General features: G+C 41.2%; 1 protein-coding gene across 1 annotated transcript in view; it reads left to right on the forward strand.

Annotated features, from left to right (window-relative positions):
* LOC106922552 (alpha-1,6-mannosylglycoprotein 6-beta-N-acetylglucosaminyltransferase B-like) overlaps positions 1–25,481 on the forward strand; it is a 127,792-nt gene that overhangs the window by 59,996 nt on the left and 42,315 nt on the right. Inside the window, exon 8 of the mRNA XM_014995069.2 lies at positions 8,918–9,087. Within this exon, the coding sequence (XP_014850555.2) occupies positions 8,918–9,087 (170 nt within the window). The remainder of the gene's footprint in view (positions 1–8,917; positions 9,088–25,481) is intronic.

A 25,481-nucleotide genomic window follows, 5' to 3' on the forward strand; every position in this document is an offset into this window, starting at 1 on the left:
GTGGAAGCACTGTTAAATCTGGTTCAACACTACAGCAGCATTTCAGAAAAATAATCAGATTTAGCCTATCATATGATGGTTTGGGGTTTCTTTGCTGCTGTAGTAGCTAGACAGCTAATCGATGGAGCCATGAATCCTAATCTATAGTAGAAAATCCTGAAGGATAATGTTTAGACTATTAGCTTGTAACCTTAAGCTCAAGTGCCAAAGCAGACCAAACAACATTTTCTAAATTGTTCAAAAATAGGTTAAAGTCCCACTCAAGTTCATTTGAGATGCTTTGGTGTGATTTTATGGTCCATGACTGGAAACCTTCCTAAGTTTAACCAACTCTACAAAAATGAGTGAGACAAAATTAGGGCAGCACAGTATATTGTTATCGGAATGTCAGTGTGTGCAATACTCAAGCTGAAAATCACTATTTGAAGTAGAAAAACTGTTGGCTAATATTTCAAATGTTATGATCTTGAATTTTATATGCTAATGTAATATTTACCCACATAGACAGGCACTCAAGGCAGAAGATGCTCACACCAGACTGATCTCCAAGGGTAGGAAGCAGAGATGACAGAGGAAAGAAAAGAGGCATATATCTCAACTCATACCACCATCGCTAATTTTACCATTCATTGCGTGACTTTCTGATATTGCACAACCCTAGCCACAATATTAAAGACTCACTTCCAGGTATCACAGACAAGTAATTGTTGCTGCAAAGGATAACACAGAAATTATCACGTTTAGGGTAACAGGATGTGAATTTTCCCATAGGAAAAGATTGTGTGAAATAATATTTTTTGATAAGCATAGACTTCTAATTGCAACAAAATAACGAAACAGAAGAAATATTGAAGAGCACAACTATTATTCCACCGCATACATCATAATAATTTGACACTCAAGTTTTTAACTTTAATTAGCTCTGACGAATAAAACATTGATCTATTTTAGCTCCAGCCTGGCTCTCTCCCGCAGTTTGTCTCCTTCAAATCACAAGTTCTGCATTCTGCTTGAGTATACATTCTTAGCTATTCCAGTGGGGCTTTGTTGACTCTCCCCGTTTGGCTTTCTCTTTGATTCCCGAGCAGAACGTTTATTCAGAGAGAGAATAAATTAACGAAGCAGAGGCAAAAATGAAGACAAAGAAGATCAGAGGTGAGAGGAAAAGTGCAGGAAATGTGGATGTATGTTGGCTGTGACTTGCTGTAAGTACTTCATGGGAAACGAGGAAGACATTTAGTTGCTAAATACAACGGACATTTCCTTTGTGCTATTTTCTATCACAATTGTTACAAATTTGCTGTGAACACCGATACAATGCATATCCAAATTGTACAGAGTTGTTTTACACCTGTTTGTGGAATACTATTTATTATTAAATCTTTTGATAGATAACACAGTTATAAACATTATTTTATAAACAAAATTCCCCTTCCTTTGAATAGGTGTTCCCTGTAAGTCCTTTCGGGATTTTTTTGGTCATCTTTTTAGTCCCATGGTTTTGTTTTTGTGCTTCTGATCATTTCAGATTCAATAGTTGCCGTTGGTTCATGTTATGTGTTAACAAGTTTCCTCGGTTTGGATTTGTTTCAGTTACCTGCTTTTCTCTCCCAATTGACCTGTGGCCCTTTGTTGCTCCCTAAACATGCCGTGGATTTGCTTTGTTTGCATGTTGTTGTTTTGTGTGTGTGTGTGCGTGTGCGTGTGTGTGTGTGTGTTTTGTCTTTTGCTTTTTGGTTCTTGTTATTTGGTTCTAGTTCTGTTTGATGTAATTGTTTTAAGATTTTAATCTTTTGTTTCATACAATCTGCCTCCAGCCACCCATTATTTAAAGATATGTTTGCAGATCACTTGTGTAAAAAAAAAAAAAAAACACAAGTGACACATAGTCGCCTGACTATGTGTCCAAAGCTCTAGTCTGACTGAATTGTATTTAAGGTCAATCAGATACATTATCATTCATGATAGTTGTGTATTCAAGAAGATTAAATGTTAAAACTGGATCAAAATGTGCATTAAACTAAGATAAACCAGGCCAGTGAAGGATCATTTTCTATCATAGTTGTTCCAATTTAGCCGATTTTTTTCCCCAAGACGTCAGCAGAGAAATATTCAGTAAAACTTTGCAAGAGAGAGATTATTGTGGAGTTTTAAAGATCCTTACCTTTTGTTTAAAACATACTCTCCGTTCACTGCTCACATCTTGTTAGTTTTTGTCTCCCAGCCAGTGGCCTGGTGTGCATCTTTGCCTCTACATTTAGTGTGTTTTGCAGCTTGTGCCAAACTGTTAATTTGCCTTCTCCGTATGTCTACCCTCTTGAGGGTTAATTGACCTCATGCTGATTGAGTGCAGACAGCGTTGAGACTAATGGAATATGAAAGGAAGTGAGGAGGAAGGAGGGAGGAAGAGAGGAAGAGAGGAAGGAGGAGCAGAAAAGTGTGAAGGAACAAGGAAGGCACTATGGCAATGACAATGACCAAACACATGAGTAGGATTATGAAGGGTAAAACCATGTACCGTGCCTTCAAAACATCTATACTGTTTAAACAATTTCACTTTTTATCACATTACAATTACACATTTTGGTGTATTTTATTGGGATTATAAGTGATTTGTTGTTGTTTTTTCCCCTTTTTTAGCAAATTAGGATTTTTTTGTTAGTTTTTTATTTATTTCAGTCTCCCCAAGTCATTCAGCTTCTTAGCTTGATACTGCCACAACCATTAAAGGTCAGGAAGGATTATATATTATATTTTACATGTTGAGCAAAAAGATGTACGTACCAGTTTCAACAAACTACCAGACCTTCTTTGACATGTTTGCTAACTTCCTTACTGACTTATGTGACAAACTTCAGATGGGACTTCTTTTGGCACATTTCATCTAAAAATAAAATCGTCAATAAATCCCAGCACTGTAGAGTTACAAATCTCTGCAGCTCCTCCAGAGAAACCATTGAGCTTTTGTGAAAATGCTCTTCCATGCCGGACCTGTCATTTTAGGGGGACAGCCGTGTCTTGGTAGTTTTATGCTTTCATTTTCTAGTAGTTCTAGTTGCAAAGTAGACTTCTAATCCAATTGCTTGAACTGGACTTTTCCCATGTATAATGCTTCCTTTAGTGCTACTTGTCGTGATCTGTCATAACGACCTAATAAACTTGTGCTATCGTAACGCAACAAAGTGAAAACAATCAAGAATTATTAACACTTTTGCCGGTGTAAATTCTAGTGTTCATCATGGAAGATGCATTGGAGAGAAGGTGAGGTTGAGGTTAGAGCGCTGTTGGATGGCAGTGCCAGCTTGTGTTGCCACCTGGGTTGTGCAACCTTCTTTAAAGGCCATGATGCGTGAATGAGAGGGATTTCGTACACACACACACACGCGCACACACGCACACACCCCTACATTCATGTGATTTTCTGGGCCAACAGATGCTGGGACATACATTAGCATTTGTCTGTCGTTAGCCTCTCTGTGATGAGTGGAGCAGAGTGGAGTATCACCTCATACATGAGAGCCTCTTCAGCTTTCCAGTTTTTCCAAAGACTCCACTTAGGCATACACTGAAATGGCATCAAATGCTCCTCACGTTAGAATGCAAACCACACAAGAGTTTATTTACAAAGGCTTTTACACGCTTTCAGAAAAACAGAGTGCATTGGTTTTCTTTTGTTTTTTATGACAGGAAATGCTATTGAGATGGATGTTAGAAGAACCCTGATGTAAACATGTAAAGGATCGTAAGGTTGACTGAAGATTTGTACATGTGGTTACATCCGTGGAGAACTTTCTCACATTCGATCCCTGTAGGAATTTTAAAGCAGAAATGAACTTCAGACCTTTAAAGAAGCCCAGAGTTCCCTGCGAGAGAGTAAACATCACCGCTGAATTACACGCAGGTCTCTGACAGCAGGTTATTGATGCACGTCTACGTGAAACACATACACAAGAACAAACAATTTGAAACCTGTCTTCACCTGCCATGTGAGAGAAATATAAGTCCAGAGCAAAACAGCATCAACTTCTCTTCTGCGACTGGATTCCCGCAAAGAAAAGACTTGCTCTGAACCGTGGTATTTTCTCCCTGTTTATCTGTGTTTTCAGGTCCCTGAGTAAAATATATTATATTCCCAACAGTATGAACTCATCTAGTTTCACACATATGAACCTACTTTACTGGAACTAAGTGGCTTAGTCCAACTCCTGAAGAACACCCCCACACCATAATCCCTTCTGCACCAAACTTTAAACTTAACACCATGCCATCAGGCAAGTGCAGGCAAGTGCTCACCCTATGTTAGATTCTCAGACAATATTTTTCACTCCAGAGAACATGTCTTCCTGCTCCAGTGTCCACCAGTGGCTTAACTGCGTCTGATTCTTCGCACTTGGTGACGCAAAGTCAGAATGGTGCAGCTGCCTTAATGCAGATCATCTGCTTTGGAAACCAGCTCTCTTTGCACTGTTTTTGAGGTAATCAGAGGACAGTGAAAAGTTTTGAGGTCTGTAAATATTGGACACTCCTCTGTACAATGACCCTGCTCTGTGATTTTACATGACCTACCACTTTGTGGCTGAGCTGTCCCAGTCACATGAAAACAGGAATGCAGGGATATAAAAAAACAGATTTTATTGGTTCTCGTAGCCTTTATATGATAGTGAATTGAAAGGAAAGTGATTAATGAGAGAGAGACATGACGCAAAGGTTATCGGGTCAGTACTCGATACGTGCAGACCTCCACTGCACCCCCAAATTCAGGGATAATTTTGGCTCTGTGCTATATCTTAGTCAAAACCAGAAACTGTAAATGAAGTTACCATGGAGACCAAGCACAGGGTGGAGGGTAGACAGTGCTGCCTGCAGAGTCGCACTGATTTTTCTTTTTGGATCTTCCAACTCTTTAGATGGGGGAAGATGTCACAGGTGGTGGTGGTCCTTAGAAAGCTCTGACTTTTGTGTGCTGCAACAATCTAAGCTATAATGTAAAGCCTATAATGTATGTATTTAATTATAATATAGGAATAATAGTTTTGCTTTTTCAGTTTTTATATGGATCTGCGTGGAGTGTAGAATGATCCAGTTCAGGTTTGACGTTTTTGATTTTGAGCGAGTGATGATTAAACTCATCCCCTGTGTCTTGCCAAACTGTGGTATGCTGTGACCCTTTAAAGAAGTGCTAAAAGAGAAGCTACAAATCAAACAGCAATTTTGCCCCCAGGGTGGCTCAATGCCACCCTGGGCAATGAGCCACATTGTCCATATCAAAAGCCTCCAAAATACAAAATGCTATCCTGCATGTCGATGGTGGATCTATTTTATTTATATCTACCAGACACGAGAAATGCAGTTTTATTTCAAAACTGAAATACTTTTTAGGGATTTCTTTTTTTTTTTTTTTTTTTACCTCAGCTCAGCTTGGATAAATTGGATAATCCTTATTTTACTCCACCAGGTATAAACAACTCGCTGAAAGTGAGATTCATCCCTTTTGCATAGTTTCTGTTTTCTTTAAAAAGAAACACCCTGTACCTAACACCATCTACAAGAAAAAGCCGAGAGTGAGCAGTATTGGCGTCATGCATTCTTACTTTTGCCATCTGCCATCCAAACTCTAATTTAGTTTCACTTATCTTTTTTATGAAGCAGAACTTAATAGAGCCGGTTTATTAAATCAAGGGATTTTGCATGCCAGATGGGGTTTCACTGGAGCTCCACTCAGCTGCGTACATATCATTGTTCTCTCTTTTTTTTGTAGGTAACAAGAGAATATCAGGGCCACTCTAAAAATAAGTTTAACACTCACCTCTGAAATATTACGTGTACATACGTAATATTTCGTGCAGGGTTAGCTCTATAAAACATGTTTTGATTGTATGTAGAAACTTTAAAGAGAGATAGAAACCAAAAAATCCCCACTTGGACATGCCGTTCCTCATATTTACAGAGATCTGCTGAGGCATTTAGCAGCAAAGGAGCCATATGGCTCCCTGGGGAGGTGGTAAACACCGAAAAGTGTTAAAGAGCGTAAACACGGGACACAAACATGACATGAGATGCAACTCAGTCATGTAAAAAAAAAAAGCACAATCTTGTTCTCGGTCTGCTCTGCTGCCCATTAACATATTTAAAAAATGTGCCATAGAAAATGAAAAGGTATTGATTTTGTTGTTCTAATTTGTGTCGTATAGTGGTGCTGCTTGTTCTCATTTGCATTTTCATTTCAGAAATACTGCTTCATAAAATAATTGGGAAAGGAGATTTGAATTAGTGGAGTTTTTTGCAAGCTTTGGATAGTTACTCATTTTAATCTTATTTAAGATTTGCAGAATTACAGACACAGGGCACATTCATATACAAGTGGAGCGAAGTAAAATGCAAACTTGCTGGCAAACATCCCTCGGTTGGCCTTAAGCTCATTATGCATGTTTCACGGTCCAAGTTGTGGGATCTGTTTGCCAGTAGAAGCAGCTGGATGTGCTCATACTGCGTTGGTTAATCAGGATTACTCAGCAGAGCACCGTTTGGACATAGCTATGCTTAATCCACTGTGAAAAGTAACGTGTTGCTCAATTCCCAGTGGGTCACAGTGATTATGCAGCTGCTAACTAGATGTGTTTGACAGAACTGTGCCCTGTTGGTCCAACACTGTGGAAAAAATGCCACATATTAATTGGGATAACTCCTTTAAATGTTCTATATAATTATTTTTAAATCAGTTTGCACTTGGGACTGCAAAGAATCTGTTGTAGTGGATGTCTGTTTTGGCATATGGTCCAAGTGAAATGAGCTGTGCACTAATGTCCATGATGGTGGGTGAAATGTTTTTTTTTTTTTTTTTCCCCCTCTGTGCAGCCAAGTTCTTTGGTGCATGGAGAGATAATTCACTGGGGATTTCAGGGAATTAATCTTCATTTCCTACAATTTTTTCCTTTTGAAGAGTTTGGAATTTGAATAATTCTAATCCTCAAAGTCATTAAAATGTTTTGGATTAGTTAACTTCATAATAGCAGATTATACTCTGTGTGTAAGAAGTTATTTTTATGATCACAAAATATGCTATTTTGAACATCCTTTTTGCTATAATTCCTTGCAGTCTTTAATGTCGGATCATTTAGAACAACATCGTTTTTAATGTCGATGTGAGTGGAGAGAACCTGCAGGAATGTTCTTCTAGCCTCTTTCCAAATTACAGCCGCTTACACCTTTGAAGTGTATTTGTGCACTGCTGAGTGCTTATCTGTACTGCTGACATGTAATGACACACCCACTGAAGTGTCAAACAAGAGAAGAGTTTCAGGATCACAAGCCATCCCAGTTTTTAAAAACGCTCTCTTACATTTCAGACCAAGAGATTGGCATCGAACCACTTCAAAGTCATGACACTTTGGTGAATTACTTTGACAGCTACTCACACACCTGTTTGGAAAAATAGAGACAACGCACATCATGTCAGCATGGCTGAACTCACGGTTCAAAACACTGGGATTTTAAAATGTCAACAAAGGAGCGGAGGCAGGGAACCAGAACTTAATTATAAAATCTTCTGAATGAACGTCAGTGTCATCAAGAGTAGCTACAACAAATGTAGCAATCCATTCATTTATTCATCTGACTTCATGGTCCTGGAACAAACTGCTGTGAAGGTCATAACAGTGATACAAATGTTTGGAATGATGACACTCGATCAAGCAAATGAAACTATGAAGGACAACTGTTGAAACCTTTAGCAAGGAAGAATTAATATTGGATCTAAATACACACACTCGCTCTCCCATATCCAGACGCAGCACCGTTTGCAGTGACTGATGTCCTATTGAGCCATAAGAAAAAAACACTTACTTATAGATTTAATTTGCAATGAAAAGTTTAGGTTGGAAGTGTGGTTTAAAGTCAGGATTGGTGTTTTCTGCAGCCATTGTTATGTTTTAGATTTATTCATTGAAAAAACAAGCAGCAATGTGTTAGTGGTTGAAGTACATCTTTGTTGATTTAGTTTTTCTGGGCAGTTGCCATAAATGTTGGTGCATGTGCTTTAAATTTTGTTCTTGTTTCATTTCTTTTATATATATATACATATATATATATATAAAACTGGAAACCAATTGAGAATTTTCCTAAAACTCATTTTTCTATTCATGTGGATAGGGGTAAGTATGGTGTTTGAACATGCAGCATTTCCCAGATATGGATAAAATGAGAAAATGTTGAATTTTCAAACTGTATTCTCTATTCTCTAATTATTCTAATAGTCCGTCCATCTTTCCATCCATCTATCATGAAGATGAAAGAATTCCTCACTATGTACAATTTTGTGTACATTCATGCATGCATTTGTTTATCTTTGTTTATCTACATTTTTAGTTGTTGACACCCCTGTCGGGGGTTTGCCCCCGTCTACACATCGTTCCCTTTTCCTGATGCGTTACTGTGAACAAAGGCCACCAGCGCCAAAAATCTTAAAAATGTAATTTCTGAAGATTAAACAGCTGATTAGAATGAATGCTGACGCTAAACAATTTATAACAGTTTAATAGATTATGAACATCCCTGATATTTAATTGAACTGATTTAAATACTCTTTTGTATCAACCTCTGACATTTTGAATCAAAACAGCACATTGAGGCCTGTAAGGTGTTCAATAACTTTGGTGTTCTGTTGTTTTTAAACTGTTGTGCATGTTAACATTTTTTAGCTGCTTATAGGTTTTATGTGTGTGTTCATTATCTGTTTAAGCAGCTGGTACTATGCTATACACACCCTTGAACCCATAACCATTCTATTTTATTCTGTTCTCATTCAGTGTGTCATGAATGCAGACACATGTTCTGAAGGCAAAGGAGAGTTCTTGTGGTTATTTTTCACACATCTCTATAAAGCTCCTTTCATTGCAGTATCCTTTTTTCCCCCTTTCAGATCCTAATCCATGTGGGATTCCTAACAGAGGAGTCTGGGGATGTTTTCAGCCCGAAGGTGCTGAAGGGGGGACCGCTAGGGGAAATGGTCCAGTGGGCCGACATCCTGACTGCCCTCCATGTTCTGGGACACAACCTCAAGATCTCCATGTCTGTTAAAGAGCTTCAAGGGTAAGTTCTGTATTTACAGCCAAATAATTGTTTTCTTTTCTTTAAAGGATGTCTTACAAAATCAAAAAGGTCTATAACAGAAATTAAACAATGTGTTAAGAATATTTATTTACTTTACAGAAATAAAAATAACCCAGATGTGTCACATATTTAACTTGTATGTAAAACATGCGTTTGACTTGTATATAAAAGAAGATCTTTGAAATTTGGATGTATCGAGTCGACTGGCTTCTCTCCCCTTGTATTGATTCTGCTTCTTCTGCTTGCATCTTTCACGAACTATAGCAAAAGCTTTTTGTGATAGTAAATATTAGCCATTAAAATAGTTCTATTTTAGTCTAAAACACTTGTATGTCTCTAGCAGGTGGTAGGCACTGCAAACCGACAATCCAAGTCTTGAAATGAGTCTTTGAAGAGTGTTTACATGGATGGAGGTGTTTCACCTTGTAGGCTGAACCCTACAAATACAGAAAGTCTTTACAACATTGTGATTGAAACATCTGCTGACTTAATACTTGCTAGCATTGTTACTGTTGTTACTACATTGCAGTATCAGCTTGTTGGGCGACAGCGTTCCTGCAGCAAATCTGTTACATGAAGGCCGAGAGCAATGATGAACTATTCAGAAAATTTTTAATTTTTTTCTGCACCCACATAATATTTTAAACACTGCAGAGGACCTGCTGCTTGTCACTCATACATTTAGAAAATCAACTATTAAAAATAATGTGGTCATACAAGAGGCTCACTGTTACAATGCCAAATCTCTCTCTAATAAAAACACTAGTAGTTGCTTTTGTGAGTACGCTGCACGTCGTCAGTCCTGAATGTGAAAGAACTCTGCAATCTAATTAGGCCTCATTTCCACTTAGCCCAAAGATTAGGCTATAGGATGCTGAAGTCCTGTTGATTTGTCTCTATATTGAGCTCATATTGATGATGGGACTGCGTTGCTTGGTCTTTTTATCTTGTGTCAGCATCCCTATATGTTTCTGCTGACTGATACAGCAGTAGATCCACCACAGAGACAAGCAGATGGATCTACATCTGCCAACCTGGAGGAAAAAAAAATCCTCCACGCTTGCTCTGTCTAGTTTGTGCAATCTACTTTATGGTCTTAACTGAGAATAAAACTCACAGGATGTCATCTTGGATGGAGACGGCTCATTAATGTTTTAATATGGGTCTATAGTGTTCAAAGAACCGAATCATGCTGCTCAAAGTCCAACATCAACTCTAATTTAGGATAAGTTAACGCCAGTTATTTTGTTCTTGTCTTGTATTCTGTGCAAACCGTGGAAGCTGTTTTATTGATCTGTTGTTCATCAAAACCCTTAAAGCAACAGCAGGGCTGTAATTCCTCTCACAGGGACCTTGACACCAACATGTTACTGATAATAATGTAAAAACTCGGTTCACTTATTGCATCACTGATCAAATCAATTAAGGGAAACCAATGATGCTTGAAAGACAATTTACAGTGTTTCACTAGTGGGAACATCCCATATTTTCAGTGCTTTATTAATGTGTAATTGCAGAGTGGAGCACTTTTTCACAGGTGGAGACCAACACCAGTTTGAAAAGCATGAGAATAGATTGTTTATTTTCTGCTACCACTGTGGGATGTTTTGGGAAGTAAAGCAATTAACAACAATTAAAGTATTTATGCCATATGCAAAATAAAGATGTCTTTTCTATGTTGTTACTGTTCTTTATTTAATTCAGCAGCAAAGTATGTAAAAGCCGTTACAAATTCATTCAGCCTCTCAGTCCAAACAGCGAATTCTCCCAGCAGCTGAACCGTCTGAGAAACAGTAGAGTTTCTTTCTGAGTTTTTTTTTTTTTTTTTTGCCTTGATCCAACATATCGTAATACCTTCTGAAAAACTTAACTCCATTAGCATAATGACAGGAAGAAATGTTGGCTATTAAAACATTAAAAAGACATTAAAAGGACCCAAACAGGTCCTGGCCTCCCCAGACGGGTAAGAATAGACAAGGTTGAATTAAGACAGCTGGGAGATTCAGTACACACTTCTTTTTATTGTTCTGGTCAATTCAGTTCAGGTTATTTATGTAGCACCAATCCATAGCTAATATCATTACATATATATTATATAAAAAATAACTAAGTTAACAGTGGCTGGCTTTTTGAAAGAACCTTTATTTCTTTTTCCTTATTGAAGCTAAAGTACCTTGTAAAAGATTAAAAACTTAAAACTTATTCAAATCTGCAGAAGTGAACTACATCAATGTTGCACATGAAAATGGTACAACCTGCAAACATTGTTCCAGAGTATTTTTACACAATCCTTTCCTGCAGTGATAACTTGCGTCCTCTTGCACAGGTGCACACCGCGGCTGGCGTTTGGAGGTCATTTCTGTGGTGTGTTCAAGTGCAATTTATTTTCCTGGATGTTGGCGACATGAGGACACACAGCAGAGGGTCTTGTCATCCCTGCTGGTTCTTGACGTCAGCTTGGTGTATAAGAGGCCTTATGTTCTCTTTCCACTGCTGCACAGACTAATATATGTACGCTTTGGCAAATAAATTAGTTTATGTATTTCTCATCTTCCCTACACAGAGTGTGCGTGTGTGGATTGCTATGTGCAAGCAAGCGTTTCTGGTTGCCGGCTAGTGATTTAGCCTGCTTTTCTGACTACCTTTGAGAGTTGTTATTGGGTACACAGCGCAGCTGTAATTGGCCGCTGTGGGGATGATTAGGCCTCAACTTTTGTTTTATAGTTACGGGTCAGCACTGAGAACAGGTGGCTGGACATTAGTCACTGTGTTGACCAAAAAGTCCCATAGAGACTTAAGCTTCTTAGCAATTGAAAGGGACTTTTCTTCAATAGAACTTGGATCTGAATCAACTGAATTTGTGCTGAATGAATACAAAAGTATTTATATAAGGTTTTTCATCCTAAGTGCTGTAAGTCAGTGGATCTCAATCATCTCAATCATCTCATGTTTCCTGCAACAACTTCAATTTTAAGTTGATGCAGTTCATTTTATTGTTTTAAGTCTTAAACAGTATGTCTAAGAACTATTAGAAAGTGAAATGATAGTAATTTAAAATAATACAACATGATTAACTGTCACCTGAAAAATGTTAGTCGTGGGTAAACTGAACTTGGACGTTTTAAAAAGTGCTGCAAATTGGCTTACACTAGGATACAACCATGGGCCTGCTGTTCTGTTCAGTTTGTCTATGTTAATGTCTGTCCCTACCAAAAAACCTAATAAATAAATAAAATAATTAAGGGGTTTTAACTCAGTCTGGAACATTCAATCATGACGGCTCAGTGTGCGATTCTCAAAATGCTAAATGATTTATTGGATGTTAATTTTTAGACTGAACACAATAACATTCTAAATGTTTTCACACTATAAATATTGGTTACCTGTCAACTTATTCATTTTCAAAAAAGGTAGAGAAACTTAAATAAAAAAAACTGTAATTAAATTGTATTCTATCTTATCAGAAGTGAGGAAAGGTGCATAAAACTTTGCATTCACAGTGAACCAAAAAGCTATGTAAGCATTTCCATATTTTCTGTTCTTTTCTGCCCCTGTACCTCCGACCCTCGGTTTTCTTTACACTGATGCAAACTTCTGTCTCTTTTCCTCTCATCAGTTCAGTACACTGGTTTGCCTGTACAGGCTATTTCTTCTACTGGGTTGAACAGCTTGCCTGTTGATTAGTGTGAGCACTGCTGCCACCTGGTGACTGGAGGCTTGTTGAATGTTCACGCACCGCTATTTGAGGAGTACTGCTGTAAGTTTAGAATCAAGAGGGTGCAGCTTTCAACTTGCAGCTTTCACCTGCATGGTAAAGGACATGTTTAAACAAAGACAGCACATTAATCAGCTGTGTGTCTTAAAACCTCCTGAAACTCAAATGCATAACAGCCAGATTAAGTCTGATTGTGCTAAGCTGGTTGAGATGAACCCCAAAAAGCATTTATTCTGTTTCTTTCCCTTCACTATTATGTTTTACTTTTTATTGTATCACATAAAATCCCCACAGAAAGCATTATGCATGTGGTTGTATCATGAAGATTTTTTAGAAGCTCTTTTTTTTTTTCAAGACAACTTCTGTGTGGTTAAAAAATAAAAAATAAAAACTCCTATTTGAACTGCCCTGTAAAGGGATTGTGTTGTCTTGAATGTACAAGCGACAGAGAGATAATGCAGCATCTTATTCTCAAGGGTGTCCGCATGTAGATTTATGGCCTAATATGAAAATATTCCCAGAGAATATTATTTCTGAGAAACTGAAGAAATTGAAGTTGAATAAAGTGCAGCGTCTGCACATTTCACAGAAGGCACTCTTTGAATTCAAATATGCAAATCTTTGATGTGAAGGTTCACTGATAAATGTCATCCTTTTGTCTTTTGTTGGAAAATCTTGAATTGTCCTTCATTTATGCAGAAACCCGAAAATTGTCTCCATTTACTGCCATTTACTCGCCCATACACAATACCAAATGCTTAATTCAATACAAGGCTTTGCATGTCATTATCTGTGCTGAGCATGCAGTTCTCACAATGTGGCGTACTCAGTAACTTGATAGAAAGGAAGCTGAAATTGGCACTAGTTAGATAGGTGAGGTGACTGAGATGTATTGGTGTGAAAGGAAGGAAAGGTCTGGTTCTGCCTGCTCATTACAGCCCAGAGGGACCAGCTCACCGGCGGTGGCTGCAGTCATAACAGAGGTGGGCGGTCAGCACCTTTTGTGCCTTTTCCTGTCGTTGCTGCTAAGTGACATATAAAGGGTTCAGTAATACCAGGAGATGAAAGAACCTGGCACAGGCTAAAAAGTAATTGCCTTTTGCACTGCATTGCCCGCAGCGCGCACACAGTTATAAGTTGTGTCGAAGAAGTAGCCTGGAAGAAAGTCGGTGTTTTTCGACTCCTGTGTTATAGAATAAAGCAAAGGGTGTAGCTTGAAGAACTGCAAATGAACAGTAGTTTGATAAAGCATCGACACTATCTGAACCTGGTGAAATTTTGCCACAGCACAACCACAAATATTTATGTTAATTTTGTTGCTCAGAAAAAATTGTGCATACTTGTAATGTAGGGTTTTCAAATCCAAAATCTAAAAACATGACCTGCATTTAGATTCAGCCCATCTGAGTCTGTACTTTGCAGAACAATTGCAGCAGCAAATCCTTTGAGGTATTCCCCTACCAACTTGAAAAACTGACATATGTGCCATCTTTTTTTTTTTTCTTTTCAAAATATCTCAAGCTTAGTTAGAATGGATAGAGAGAATCTGTGAACATCAATTTTAAAGCCGTAACATAGTTGGATTTAGGTTTAGACTCTGACTGGGTCTCATCAACTGTTTCCACCACAAATAGTGTTTGCCATGCAGCCCAAAAAGTTATTTTCTCTTTAAATCTGATCAAAGCCCCTTCTTCCACACGTCGTTCCCTTTTCATGGATTCTGACAAACTATCCATACCAATATTGCACAAAGGGAGATTCGTTGAATGCATAACAAAAATGCTTTGCTAACAGATTCTCCTACCTGAGCTGTAGATCTCTGCAGCTGCTCCAGAGTTACCCTGGGGATCTAGACTGATTACTGATTGATGGTCTATTGAAACAAACCTGTTAGAAAAGGTGGACAGCCATGTTTTGGTGGGTTGTTGCTTGGGGCGTGTTTTATTTTTTAACCCTGCTTCAAACATCTCTATGCCTCTTTTTCCAGACTTGTCACATATAAATCTTAAACTTCATGATGCTGTTTAACTAACATATTTCCAATCTTTTCTTACAGAAAAGTTGAATTTTTACTGAGTTTAAACGTATGCAGACCGTCTCTATTTACAAATTATTAACCAACATCTGAAGGGATTTTATTTTTGAGTATCAATGTACAGAAAACTATGTACAAAGGCACTATATATTTTATTGTTAAAAAAAGATCAAGTGTCCATTGACTTAACATTTCTACACTTCTTTGTGTTAGTCTAACACATAAGCAGTTGATCATGTTCATGTACTTGCTGCTCAGTGTGTTAATAGCAGAGAAGCAACTTACCATCCCAGGAAAACTGCTTACCAGTCATTGGTGGCCATGGTAACTAGCCTGAGTATTCATGGGGAATTACCTTTAGCCTAGCAAATAACGCCAGGGAGGGTGTGAACAACACTTACACATGCTTGATTGACGGCTCCTTCTTGCTCTGATTGGTTGTTTCTGACAGAGCGGTGTACAGTATTTCTAAAAGTTACGTATTGCAGCTTTAAGGGCTGTGAAAACTTTTACAAGGTACTGTATCTGACAAGAGGTAAGCAAATGTTATGAAAAATATCAGATTGACATAATTTCAAGTTGGTGTCAGTTCAAAAAGTCCATGGTAGATTGACTTTTATCACGTAATCCCACACTTTGTCCTCACTGAAAGGCAAAACCAGGCTTCAATGTCCAGCATGAGGATTTGATTATTTCCTATTTCATAGTTACTATAAAAGACTGTTTTATTTTTCAAATGAAAATAACAAGCCTTTTTATTCCAGGGTCCTGGTTTTAGGGAATAGTACACTGGCGCATATGAGACATTATTGGGCAATAATGTAACTAAATTAGTGAGTGCCCTGACAGGGATGCCAAATAGAGTTATTACACAATTAAAACATTGCTAAAAGCAGTAATACCCATATCACCCACTTTTAAAACCATGTTCTGCACTATAAATACAGTGCCTCCAACTTTATTGCAGAGAAGGACCTTTATTAAAAGTCGTAACTGCTCTGTCCCATCGTCGGCTGCCTCTAAACTGTTTTCTAAAAATTATTTTTTTAAAATCATCTTCACTTCTTTTTCGTGCTCACTGAAATGCCCTTTCCTTCTTGCGCACTCTGTTTTTTCCTCATACTTGAGCCACCAAGAAACGCCATCTCAGCTGCAGGTTAAGTCTTGGTTGCTATGGAGATTAGTCTGCAGCAAAGTTGGGGTTGGAGGTGGAACAACAGAAAGATTAACTATGTACTATGGGTAAGTATGCACATGTCCATGTTTAATCTGTTGAAATGTCCCTTAACGCTCATTGTGTCCATTGAGGATGTTTGTTTGCCCATTATTTTAATTTTTTCTAAATATGTTTATATATGTATATATATTTTCTGATTACACATGACTATGACACAGCTGGTATCACTGTTGCCTACAAAAAGGCGTTTCTAGGATTGAATCCTCTGGTACTCTGTCTTCCTCCCACAGTCCAAAAACACGACTGTTTGGTTAACTGGTGTCTTTAAATTGCCCTTAGTTGTGAGTTTGTGTGGTTGACCTGTCCGGAGAGGAGCCCGCCTCCCACTTAATGATCGCTGGAGATGGACACCAGCTCCCAGAGTCACTTGCACCCCACAGATTCAGACACACATTGTGAACATTAGCATTTGCTTTTTAGCCTCTTCGCTCCCTCATTTTCGTTAATCTGACTCAATCCCTGCACAAAAAGAAGACCTGAGGTCAACTCCCGTCTTTACACAGGCTAACTATGAGCTGCTCTGTTTTGCCCCCACACAGAAAAGAAAATCCCATGCTGTAGTAAATGTAATTATCAGTAATGAAACAAGTTCTACTTGCTTTATTTCTGTGTCTCATTTAAACAGCTACTGCAGTACTTCCTTTACTGTTTCTGTCCCCATTTCGAGAACTTTAATGTTCCTCTTTTCTGTTTGCTTCGTGGTGCATTTCAGCAGTTTTATTCATTACAAAGGATATAACTGAGTCAAAGTATGACCACAGTGTAAATGTGAAGGAGACGCATTTTTCCATTAAAACTTTCACTTATGGGACAGGTTGATATTAGGTATCATAACCATTAATAGAAACTGTGTTGCAGTGAAATTAATGGAGAGTGTTTGTGTGGATTTATCACTTTGTTTTAGCTCTGTCTCCCTGCAGCTGTTACCCTGTAAACTCCAATCAATGTGCTTGTTAGCCGCTTCCCAGATTTTTTGGGCATTACATCATTCCTGCTGTTGCTTCTCCCTCTGCACAGACACACATCACAGTGAAGCGCGCGATTGATAATGATTTCCCATACTCTTTGTCTGAATTTAAAAGCGTGGAAGGAGAATAACATTACTTTAACTTTTGTAAATGTAACTTTTGAAAGTGGAGAGAGTTTTACGAAGGGGAATCCTGCTTCAAATGTAATGACCTGAACTTAATCTGCAGGAACAACACTAGAACAATGACTGGACAACTATTTAGGTCTGATGTCTAAATGATTTCTCAACAAAGGACAAAATGTGCTTTCTCTCTTTGAAGAAGAGCAGTAATCCAAGTTTTACACAACTACTGCACATTGAATTCATATACCTAGATTGTTTAGCCATTTTTCTAGTTTACGAGTGTTGCACGGAGCGCAATTGTCTTTGCAAGTTGTCTTACGACAAGTCATAAAATCTGCAGTAAAATGTAAAGAAAGGTATATTGCATTGAACAAGTAAACCTCGCACAAAAATATAATAATTCTGACTGGATGATTGTTTCTTTGTTGCAGTAGCAATAAAATCTGTCCCACAAAAATTGTGCCATATTTGTAAGTAAAATACATTTGTAAGTTGAACATCAGAGCATCCTCATCAAATCTAAGGAGTTGTTACGGAAAACACATTTTAGCGGTCCAGCAAAATAAAATCCAAGGCTTCTGCAGAAAAAAAGTTTTGTATGCAGTCCAAAGAAAAAGTTGATGTTCTTCATATCAAGGAAACAAAGATACAGATTATAGATCAAACTAAAGGTGTTGGGGGGGATTGAGTTTAGTAGATTAGTCAGGGACTCTTTACTCAAGTTTGTTTTTGAGTAAAAGTTGTAATGGTTCACTAGAGGGACCCAGAAATTCAGCCACGACACAGGAGTGAGCAGAATACTCAAATATTTATTAAAAAGCAGCTAAAGCCGGACACACAGGATCGTCAGCTGCAGCACTGCGAAGGGGGCGGAGAAGAGAGATCGGTGAACGGAGAGATAACAATGAAGGGATCTTGTTAGTGTGTATGAGGGGAACACTAACCTGGCTTGGCGGTCCGGCACAGCGGTGATCGGCTGAGGGACGAGGAGGCAGCAGATGCTGTGCTGACGCAGAGCGCCGGAGGAGGCGCCTCGAGAGGGGAAGCGCTGATACTGGCAGCGCACTACTGGGTGAAACAGCAGAAGGGCCAAATCCAGATCCGAATACTTAGTCAGACGAGCTGGGGTCATGCACAGTGGGACTGAGAGCAGAATCCGTGGGAGTGGGCGAGAGCAGAGTCAGCGAGACAGGCGTGGGTCGAGATCCGAAGGGCAACTAGCAACAGTCCGACAAGGGCAAGGCAAAAGGGGTAGATCCGTGGAACAAAGCGTGGTAGAAACGATGAGAGCGAGACAGGAGTGCTGGAAAACTACTAGCTGGAAGCGTTCGATAATCTGGCGACTTGGTAGTGACTGAGAAGGGCTTAAGAAGGGAAACAATCAGGGAGCACACAGGTGCGGGGAATAACGGGAATGAGGGGCGTGGCATGGATAAGTACAAACAAAAACACAGAACACCATGTGAACATTACAGTACCCCCCCTTCAAGGTCCGGCCCCTGAAGGACCACCAGGCTGGTCAGGGTGATCACGATGGAATGTCCTGATAAGGGCCTTGTCCACAATGTGGCGGGACGGAACCCATGAGCGCTCCTCCGGCCCATAACCCTCCCAATCCACCAGGTAATGGGTGGCACGGCCCCACCTTCTGGACCGGAGTAGCCGTCTCACAGTGTAGACGGGACCCCCAGCGAAGAACCGGGCGGGAGGAGGGGGCTTGGAGGAGGGCATAAATCTGGAGGTAGCAACAGGCTTGATGCGGGAGACATGGAAGGTGGGATGGACCCTCAGGGAAGGAGGCAGCTGGAGGCGGACGGCCACAGGATTCACCACCTTGGAGACGGGAAACGGACCAACGAAACGTGGGGCCAACTTCTTGTTTTCTACCCGAAGGGGAAGGTCCTTGGTTGACAGCCACACCCTCTGGCCTACAAGGTAAGCGGGGGCAGGGATCCTGTGTCGGTTGGCTGACCTGGAATATACGGCAGATGTAGTTAAGAGAGCCCTGCGGGCTTTTCTCCATACCTTGAGGCACCTCCTGGCTGAGGCATGGGCAGAGGGAACCATGGCTGACCGTTCCTGCAAGGAAAATATAGGTGGCTGAAAACCATAAACAGCATGGAAGGGAGACAACCCAGTGGCACTGGAGGGGAGTGAATTGATGGCATGCTCCACCCAAGGTAGATTCTGTGCCCACTTGGTCGGATCCTGTTCGCAGAGCATACGAAGCTTGATCTCCACTTCTTGATTGAGACGCTCGGTTTGACCATCAGTCTGCGGGTGGAAACCAGAGGAAAGGCTCACCTGGATCCCGAGCTGTCTACAAAACTCCCTCCAAAAACGAGAGACGAACTGAGGACCACGGTCAGAGACAATGTCCATGGGAAGTCCATGAAGTCTGAACACCTCCCTAGTAAGGATCTCACCCAACTCCTTGGAGGTAGGCAACTTCACTAGGGGAACCAAGTGAGTCATTTTGGAGAAGCGGTCAACTATCGTGAGTATGACTGTGTACCTGTTGGAGGTGGGTAACCCAGTAATGAAGTCCATAGCGATATGTGACCAAGGCCGGTGGGGGACAGGTAGAGGGTGAAGAAGACCTGCCGGGGGTCGACGAGAGGGCTTGGCCTGGGAACAGACCCGGCAGGCAGAGACAAACTCCTTGACATCCTTGGCCATGTTCCTCCACCAGAAGCGTGACTGGACCACCCTCAGGGTTCTGACTACACCAGGGTGACAAAATAATTTAGACACATGGCAGAGCTTGAGTACCTCAGGGATGAGATGGTCAGGAACGAACAGACGGTGGAGAGGACAGCCTGGGGGGGCCCGTTGCTGTTGGTTAGCCTCCTTGACCCTGTTCTCAACCTCTAGACGGGTTACTGCCAGCCGAACAGACCTTGGAAGAATAAATTCTTCAGAAGGAGTCACTGGTTCATTCAGGGGTTCATGAATCCTGGACAGCGCATCAGGCTTCCCATTTTTGGAGCCAGGCCTGTAGGACAAAGTGAACACAAAGCGAGAGAAAAAGAGAGCCCACCTGGCTTGTCTGGGGTTGAGTCTCTTAGCTGACTTGAGATACTGGAGGTTCTTGTGGTCAGTCCACACAAGGAAGGGTTCCTTAGCTCCTTCTAGCCAATGTCTCCATTCCTCCAAAGCTAGTTTAACAGCCAGCAGCTCCCGATCCCCCACGTCGTAGTTGCGCTCAGCAGAGGAGAGACTTCTAGAAAAGAAGGCGCATGGATGAATCTTACCATCCTCATACCTCTGGCTAAGGATGGCGCCAACACCAGACTCCGAGGCGTCGACCTCCACAATGAACTGTCTACTCAGGTCGGGAGAATGGAGAATGGGTGCGGAAGAGAACAGGTGTTTAAGTCTTTGAAAAGCCTTGTCTGCATTAAGGTTCCACTGAAAATGAGACTTGGGAGAGGTTAGAGCATGAAGGGACGAGGCAATAGAACTGTAATTGCGAATGAACCTTCGATAAAAATTGGCAAAACCCAGGAACCTCTGGAGCTGCTTACGGTTCTGAGGAGTAGGCCAACTCAACACAGCAGAAACCTTGCGATCCTCCATGGACAGCTTGTTGGGAGAGACTTGGAAGCCTAAGAATGAAGTCTCAGACACATGAAACTCACACTTCTCAGGCTTAACAAACAGTTTATTCTGTAGTAAACGGAGAAGCACAGAACGAACATGGTTGATGTGAGAGGGAAGGTCCTTAGAAAAAACCAAGATGTCGTCTAGATAGACAAAAACATGAAGACCCACCATATCCCTAAGAACATCATTCACGAGGGCCTGGAAGACTGCTGGTGCATTAGTTAACCCAAATGGCATTACTAAATATTCATAGTGCCCAGTAGGGGTATTAAAGGCAGTCTTCCATTCGTCCCCCTCCCGAATACGCACCAGATGGTATGCATTCCTTAGATCCAATTTAGTAAAGATGGTAGAGCCCTGGATGCGTTCGAATGCAGTGTTTGTGAGTGGGAGGGGGTAACGGTTCTTAATGGTGATGTCATTGAGTCCTCTGTAGTCGATGCAGGGGCGAAGTGAACCATCCTTCTTTCCCACAAAGAAAAATCCTGCGCCAGCAGGAGATGAGGAAGGACGAATGATTCCTGCTTGGAGGGCCTCCTTAATGTAGTCACGCATGACTCGGTCTTCAGGGACAGAAAGTGGATAGAGACGGCCCTTGGGCGGGCAGGTGCCAGGTAGCAGGTTGATGGCACAGTCATAGGGGCGGTGCGGTGGCAGGGAAGTAGCACGATGCTTACTGAAAACCTCCTTGAGGTCATGGTAGTCCTTAGGGATCCCTGAGAGGTCAGGGTCCAGAACTGGGGACCCCTGGGAAACAGACCCAGGATGATTGGCAGCTTGGAGACAGGTGGAAAGGCAGTGAGAGCTCCAGCCGAGAACCAAACCATGGACCCAGTCAATATGTGGGTTGTGAAGTCTCAACCAGGTAGCGCCGAGAATTACAGGGATGTTAGGTGAGTTGATGATCAGGAAAGAGATGGATTCCTGATGATTCCCACCCACGATCAGTCGGATGGGCTCTGTCTCCAGCTTGACCTGGTGTAAAACATGACCGTCAATAGCCTGGACCTCAGTCTTACGAGTACTGTCTCTTAATTTCAAATGAAGTGAGCGGGCTAGCTCAGCATCCATAAATTCAGTGTCAGCTCCAGAATCAACAAAAGCCACTAGGGAGTGGGAACGACCATGTATAGAAATCTGAGCCTTAATGGTCATTAATGAAGATTTGGTTGTAGTGTACTGGTTAAGAAGAGCACTACAGACCGAAGGAACTAACCTCTTGGAGGGACATTGGCGGAGTTGATGGTCTTCACTGCCACAATAGAAACACAGGCCCTTCTTGAGCCTCCGCTCCCTCTCCTCGGGTGTCAGCTTGGAGCGGCCAATCTGCATAGGCTCAGGTTGGTCCTGGAGGGGAGAGGAAGGTGGTTTGGGCAGAGGTGACCTAGTGAGCCTGGAGGACGCCCCCAGGGATGGGTACAGTCGGTCAGAAGCCCTCTCCAGCCTTCTTTCATGCATCCGCTGGTCAATCCGGGATGCCATGGTTTCTAGGTCTGCCAAATCCTTAGGGGGGTCACGAGTAGAGAGTTCATCTTTAATGCTTTCACACAGACCTTGATAAAAGGCATCACACAAGGCTTCATCATTCCAGTCACTATCAGCAGAGAGGGTATGAAAGTCAATGATATATTCATTAATGCGTCTCTTGCCCTGTTTTATTCTCCAGAGCCCACGAGCCGCCTCTCTCTCAGGGAGGCAGGGATCAAAAACGCGTATAAGTTCCTTGGAGAAATCAGTAAAACTGTAACACCAGAGCGAGTCTTTCTGCCATTCAGCAGTACCCCAAATCTTAGCCTTGCCAGATAGTAAAGAAATCATGTAAGCGACTTTAGCTCGCTCGGTGGGAAAAGAGCTAGGCTGAAGCTCAAAATGGATCTCACACTGGGTGATAAAGGGGCGACATTGGCTAGGCTCACCACAAAAAACCTCAGGAGCGGACAATCGGGGCTCCTGAGGCAGAGGTAATCGCACCAGCTGAGGAGGAGATTGTCGTGGGGCAGCCGAAGCACTGGGGGGCGCTGTGGGGCCTGTCAACTTGGAGAGCATAGACATCATTTCCTGCATATTAGCCTCCAATTTAGTAATGGATTTCTCTACAAGTGTGCGCCATTCCTGTGCGTGCGATGGGTCCATAGTGGCCAGATTATACTGTAATGGTTCACTAGAGGGACCCAGAAATTCAGCCACGACACAGGAGTGAGCAGAATACTCAAATATTTATTAAAAAGCAGCTAAAGCCGGACACACAGGATCGTCAGCTGCAGCACTGCGAAGGGGGCGGAGAAGAGAGATCGGTGAACGGAGAGATAACAATGAAGGGATCTTGTTAGTGTGTATGAGGGGAACACTAACCTGGCTTGGCGGTCCGGCACAGCGGTGATCGGCTGAGGGACGAGGAGGCAGCAGATGCTGTGCTGACGCAGAGCGCCGGAGGAGGCGCCTCGAGAGGGGAAGCGCTGATACTGGCAGCGCACTACTGGGTGAAACAGCAGAAGGGCCAAATCCAGATCCGAATACTTAGTCAGACGAGCTGGGGTCATGCACAGTGGGACTGAGAGCAGAATCCGTGGGAGTGGGCGAGAGCAGAGTCAGCGAGACAGGCGTGGGTCGAGATCCGAAGGGCAACTAGCAACAGTCCGACAAGGGCAAGGCAAAAGGGGTAGATCCGTGGAACAAAGCGTGGTAGAAACGATGAGAGCGAGACAGGAGTGCTGGAAAACTACTAGCTGGAAGCGTTCGATAATCTGGCGACTTGGTAGTGACTGAGAAGGGCTTAAGAAGGGAAACAATCAGGGAGCACACAGGTGCGGGGAATAACGGGAATGAGGGGCGTGGCATGGATAAGTACAAACAAAAACACAGAACACCATGTGAACATTACAAAAAGTCACTGAATATTTGTGGTTCTATTCTATTAAATTAAAGTCAAAGCAAAAAACATAGTCAATAAATTACATACTATCACTTGCACCAAAATGTTGCATTTATTTCCAGTAAAATGTCCTAAAAAAAAAAACCTGCAAAATGTTGTTAATCTGTATCAACCGTCTGACATAAATTATGTTGCGATGTTGACGATGTTTTTTGCATTTTTTGTCGCCAGACAAATTCATACCAAACTTTATTTCTGGCCAGAGGCACATAAAATCCTTGTAAGGCCTGCAGGGAGTCCTGGGGTCCCACTTTGGACACATCTGATCTGGACATCCCTCATTTAAGCACTCAGTCAGCGGCTCCTGTTATGGTTCAGAGTCGGTTGCTTTCCTAGAGTTCAGAAAGTGAAATATACTTCATAAAAATACAAAATTCCATAACACTACTATTACTTGAAAGCAAGCCTTTTGGCTTGTTGCCATGGCAACGAATCTAGAGTCTGCACAGCGCGAGCCTCTGGGAGCAACAAATACCTACTGGAGACCTTGAACATTTAAAACTTATAGAACGTTTATTAATATGGTAATAAGCAGATTAGTTGAAAAAAGCAGTTGGAGCCGCAGAAACGTGGAGATGAAGGCAGTTTCCATCTCTGTGTTTGCGCCGCCTCAGTCCTGGGAACAGATGAAAGGCTAAGTGCAGTCTCACTCCGTTGGCTGCAGGGTCAGACATGTTGGCTCTGTTTAAAATGAAGTGTAGAAAACGAAGATGCTTGATGGACGGTGGAGAAAAATCTGTCAAAGAAGATCGCTTTGTCGCTTAGGTCTGTTTATGCATTTCATTCTCTACAATGAAGGATCCGAGCTCCTCAGACGTGTGTATGAATGCTGAATAAAGCTGATATATCAGACCTTGTTGGGCCTTTATTTCAGAAGATATTGGACAGGGAAGTAGTTTAATGTAACACAACTCCTCCTAAAGTACACAGTCATGTTGTCCTTAATCCTTAATATGATAACAACTAGATTAGTTGAAAAAATAAGTCATGTTGAACCTTGTTTTATAAGGGAATGAATCCACTGGCTTCACCTTCTTTACATTTTTGTCATCACAGACTTCAACTTTTAATTGTATGACAGACTACCACAAAATAGTTCAGAAATATGAAACGGAAGGAGAAACAAACCACACTCCTTTTTAAATGAAAAATTAGAAGTATTCATGGTTGGATTGAGTCCAGTTTACTCTGATACACTTGAGCAAAACCAGGGCAGCCAATTTTATTCAATAGGTTTGTCACTGTAGCTTGAGAAATGTTCAGTGGTCATGATTACTTATCCAATACGCTGTACCTTAAATGTCTTGAGCATATTTGATGTCTGGATGTATGTATTTTAATCTACTGATATGATAGTTTAGAGAAATTTGAGGTAATGTATATAAAATTCAAAATTTGACAGTTTCTGTGTCTTTAGCCACATACTTTAGTTAGATTAAGTTACTCTTTTCACAGAAAGCAATATATTTTGGACATGGGCAGAAGTCCTCTGATGCAGTTTAGCCAAAATTGTGTTTCAGTCATTCTTAAAGTTGCCATTTGCTTTATTTAATACACTTAAATATGACTTTGCAAACTGCAAAGTTAAACATAAGTGTTTCAGACCTTTGTAGTCTGGTGTTCTGAGATTTAATTATGAAGTACCTTTATATGGTAGAGCAACTCTCTGAGAGATGCCACAATGACACCAGTGCAGTGAGGTGCAGCTGAACAAATTAAATCTTTGACGGAGTAAGAGAAATAATGAACGCAGGA

This window comes from Poecilia mexicana, unplaced genomic scaffold (assembly GCF_051168715.1).
Source record: "Poecilia mexicana isolate PSO_F unplaced genomic scaffold, ASM5116871v1 scaffold_1, whole genome shotgun sequence".
NCBI classification, from domain to species: domain Eukaryota; kingdom Metazoa; phylum Chordata; class Actinopteri; order Cyprinodontiformes; family Poeciliidae; genus Poecilia; species Poecilia mexicana.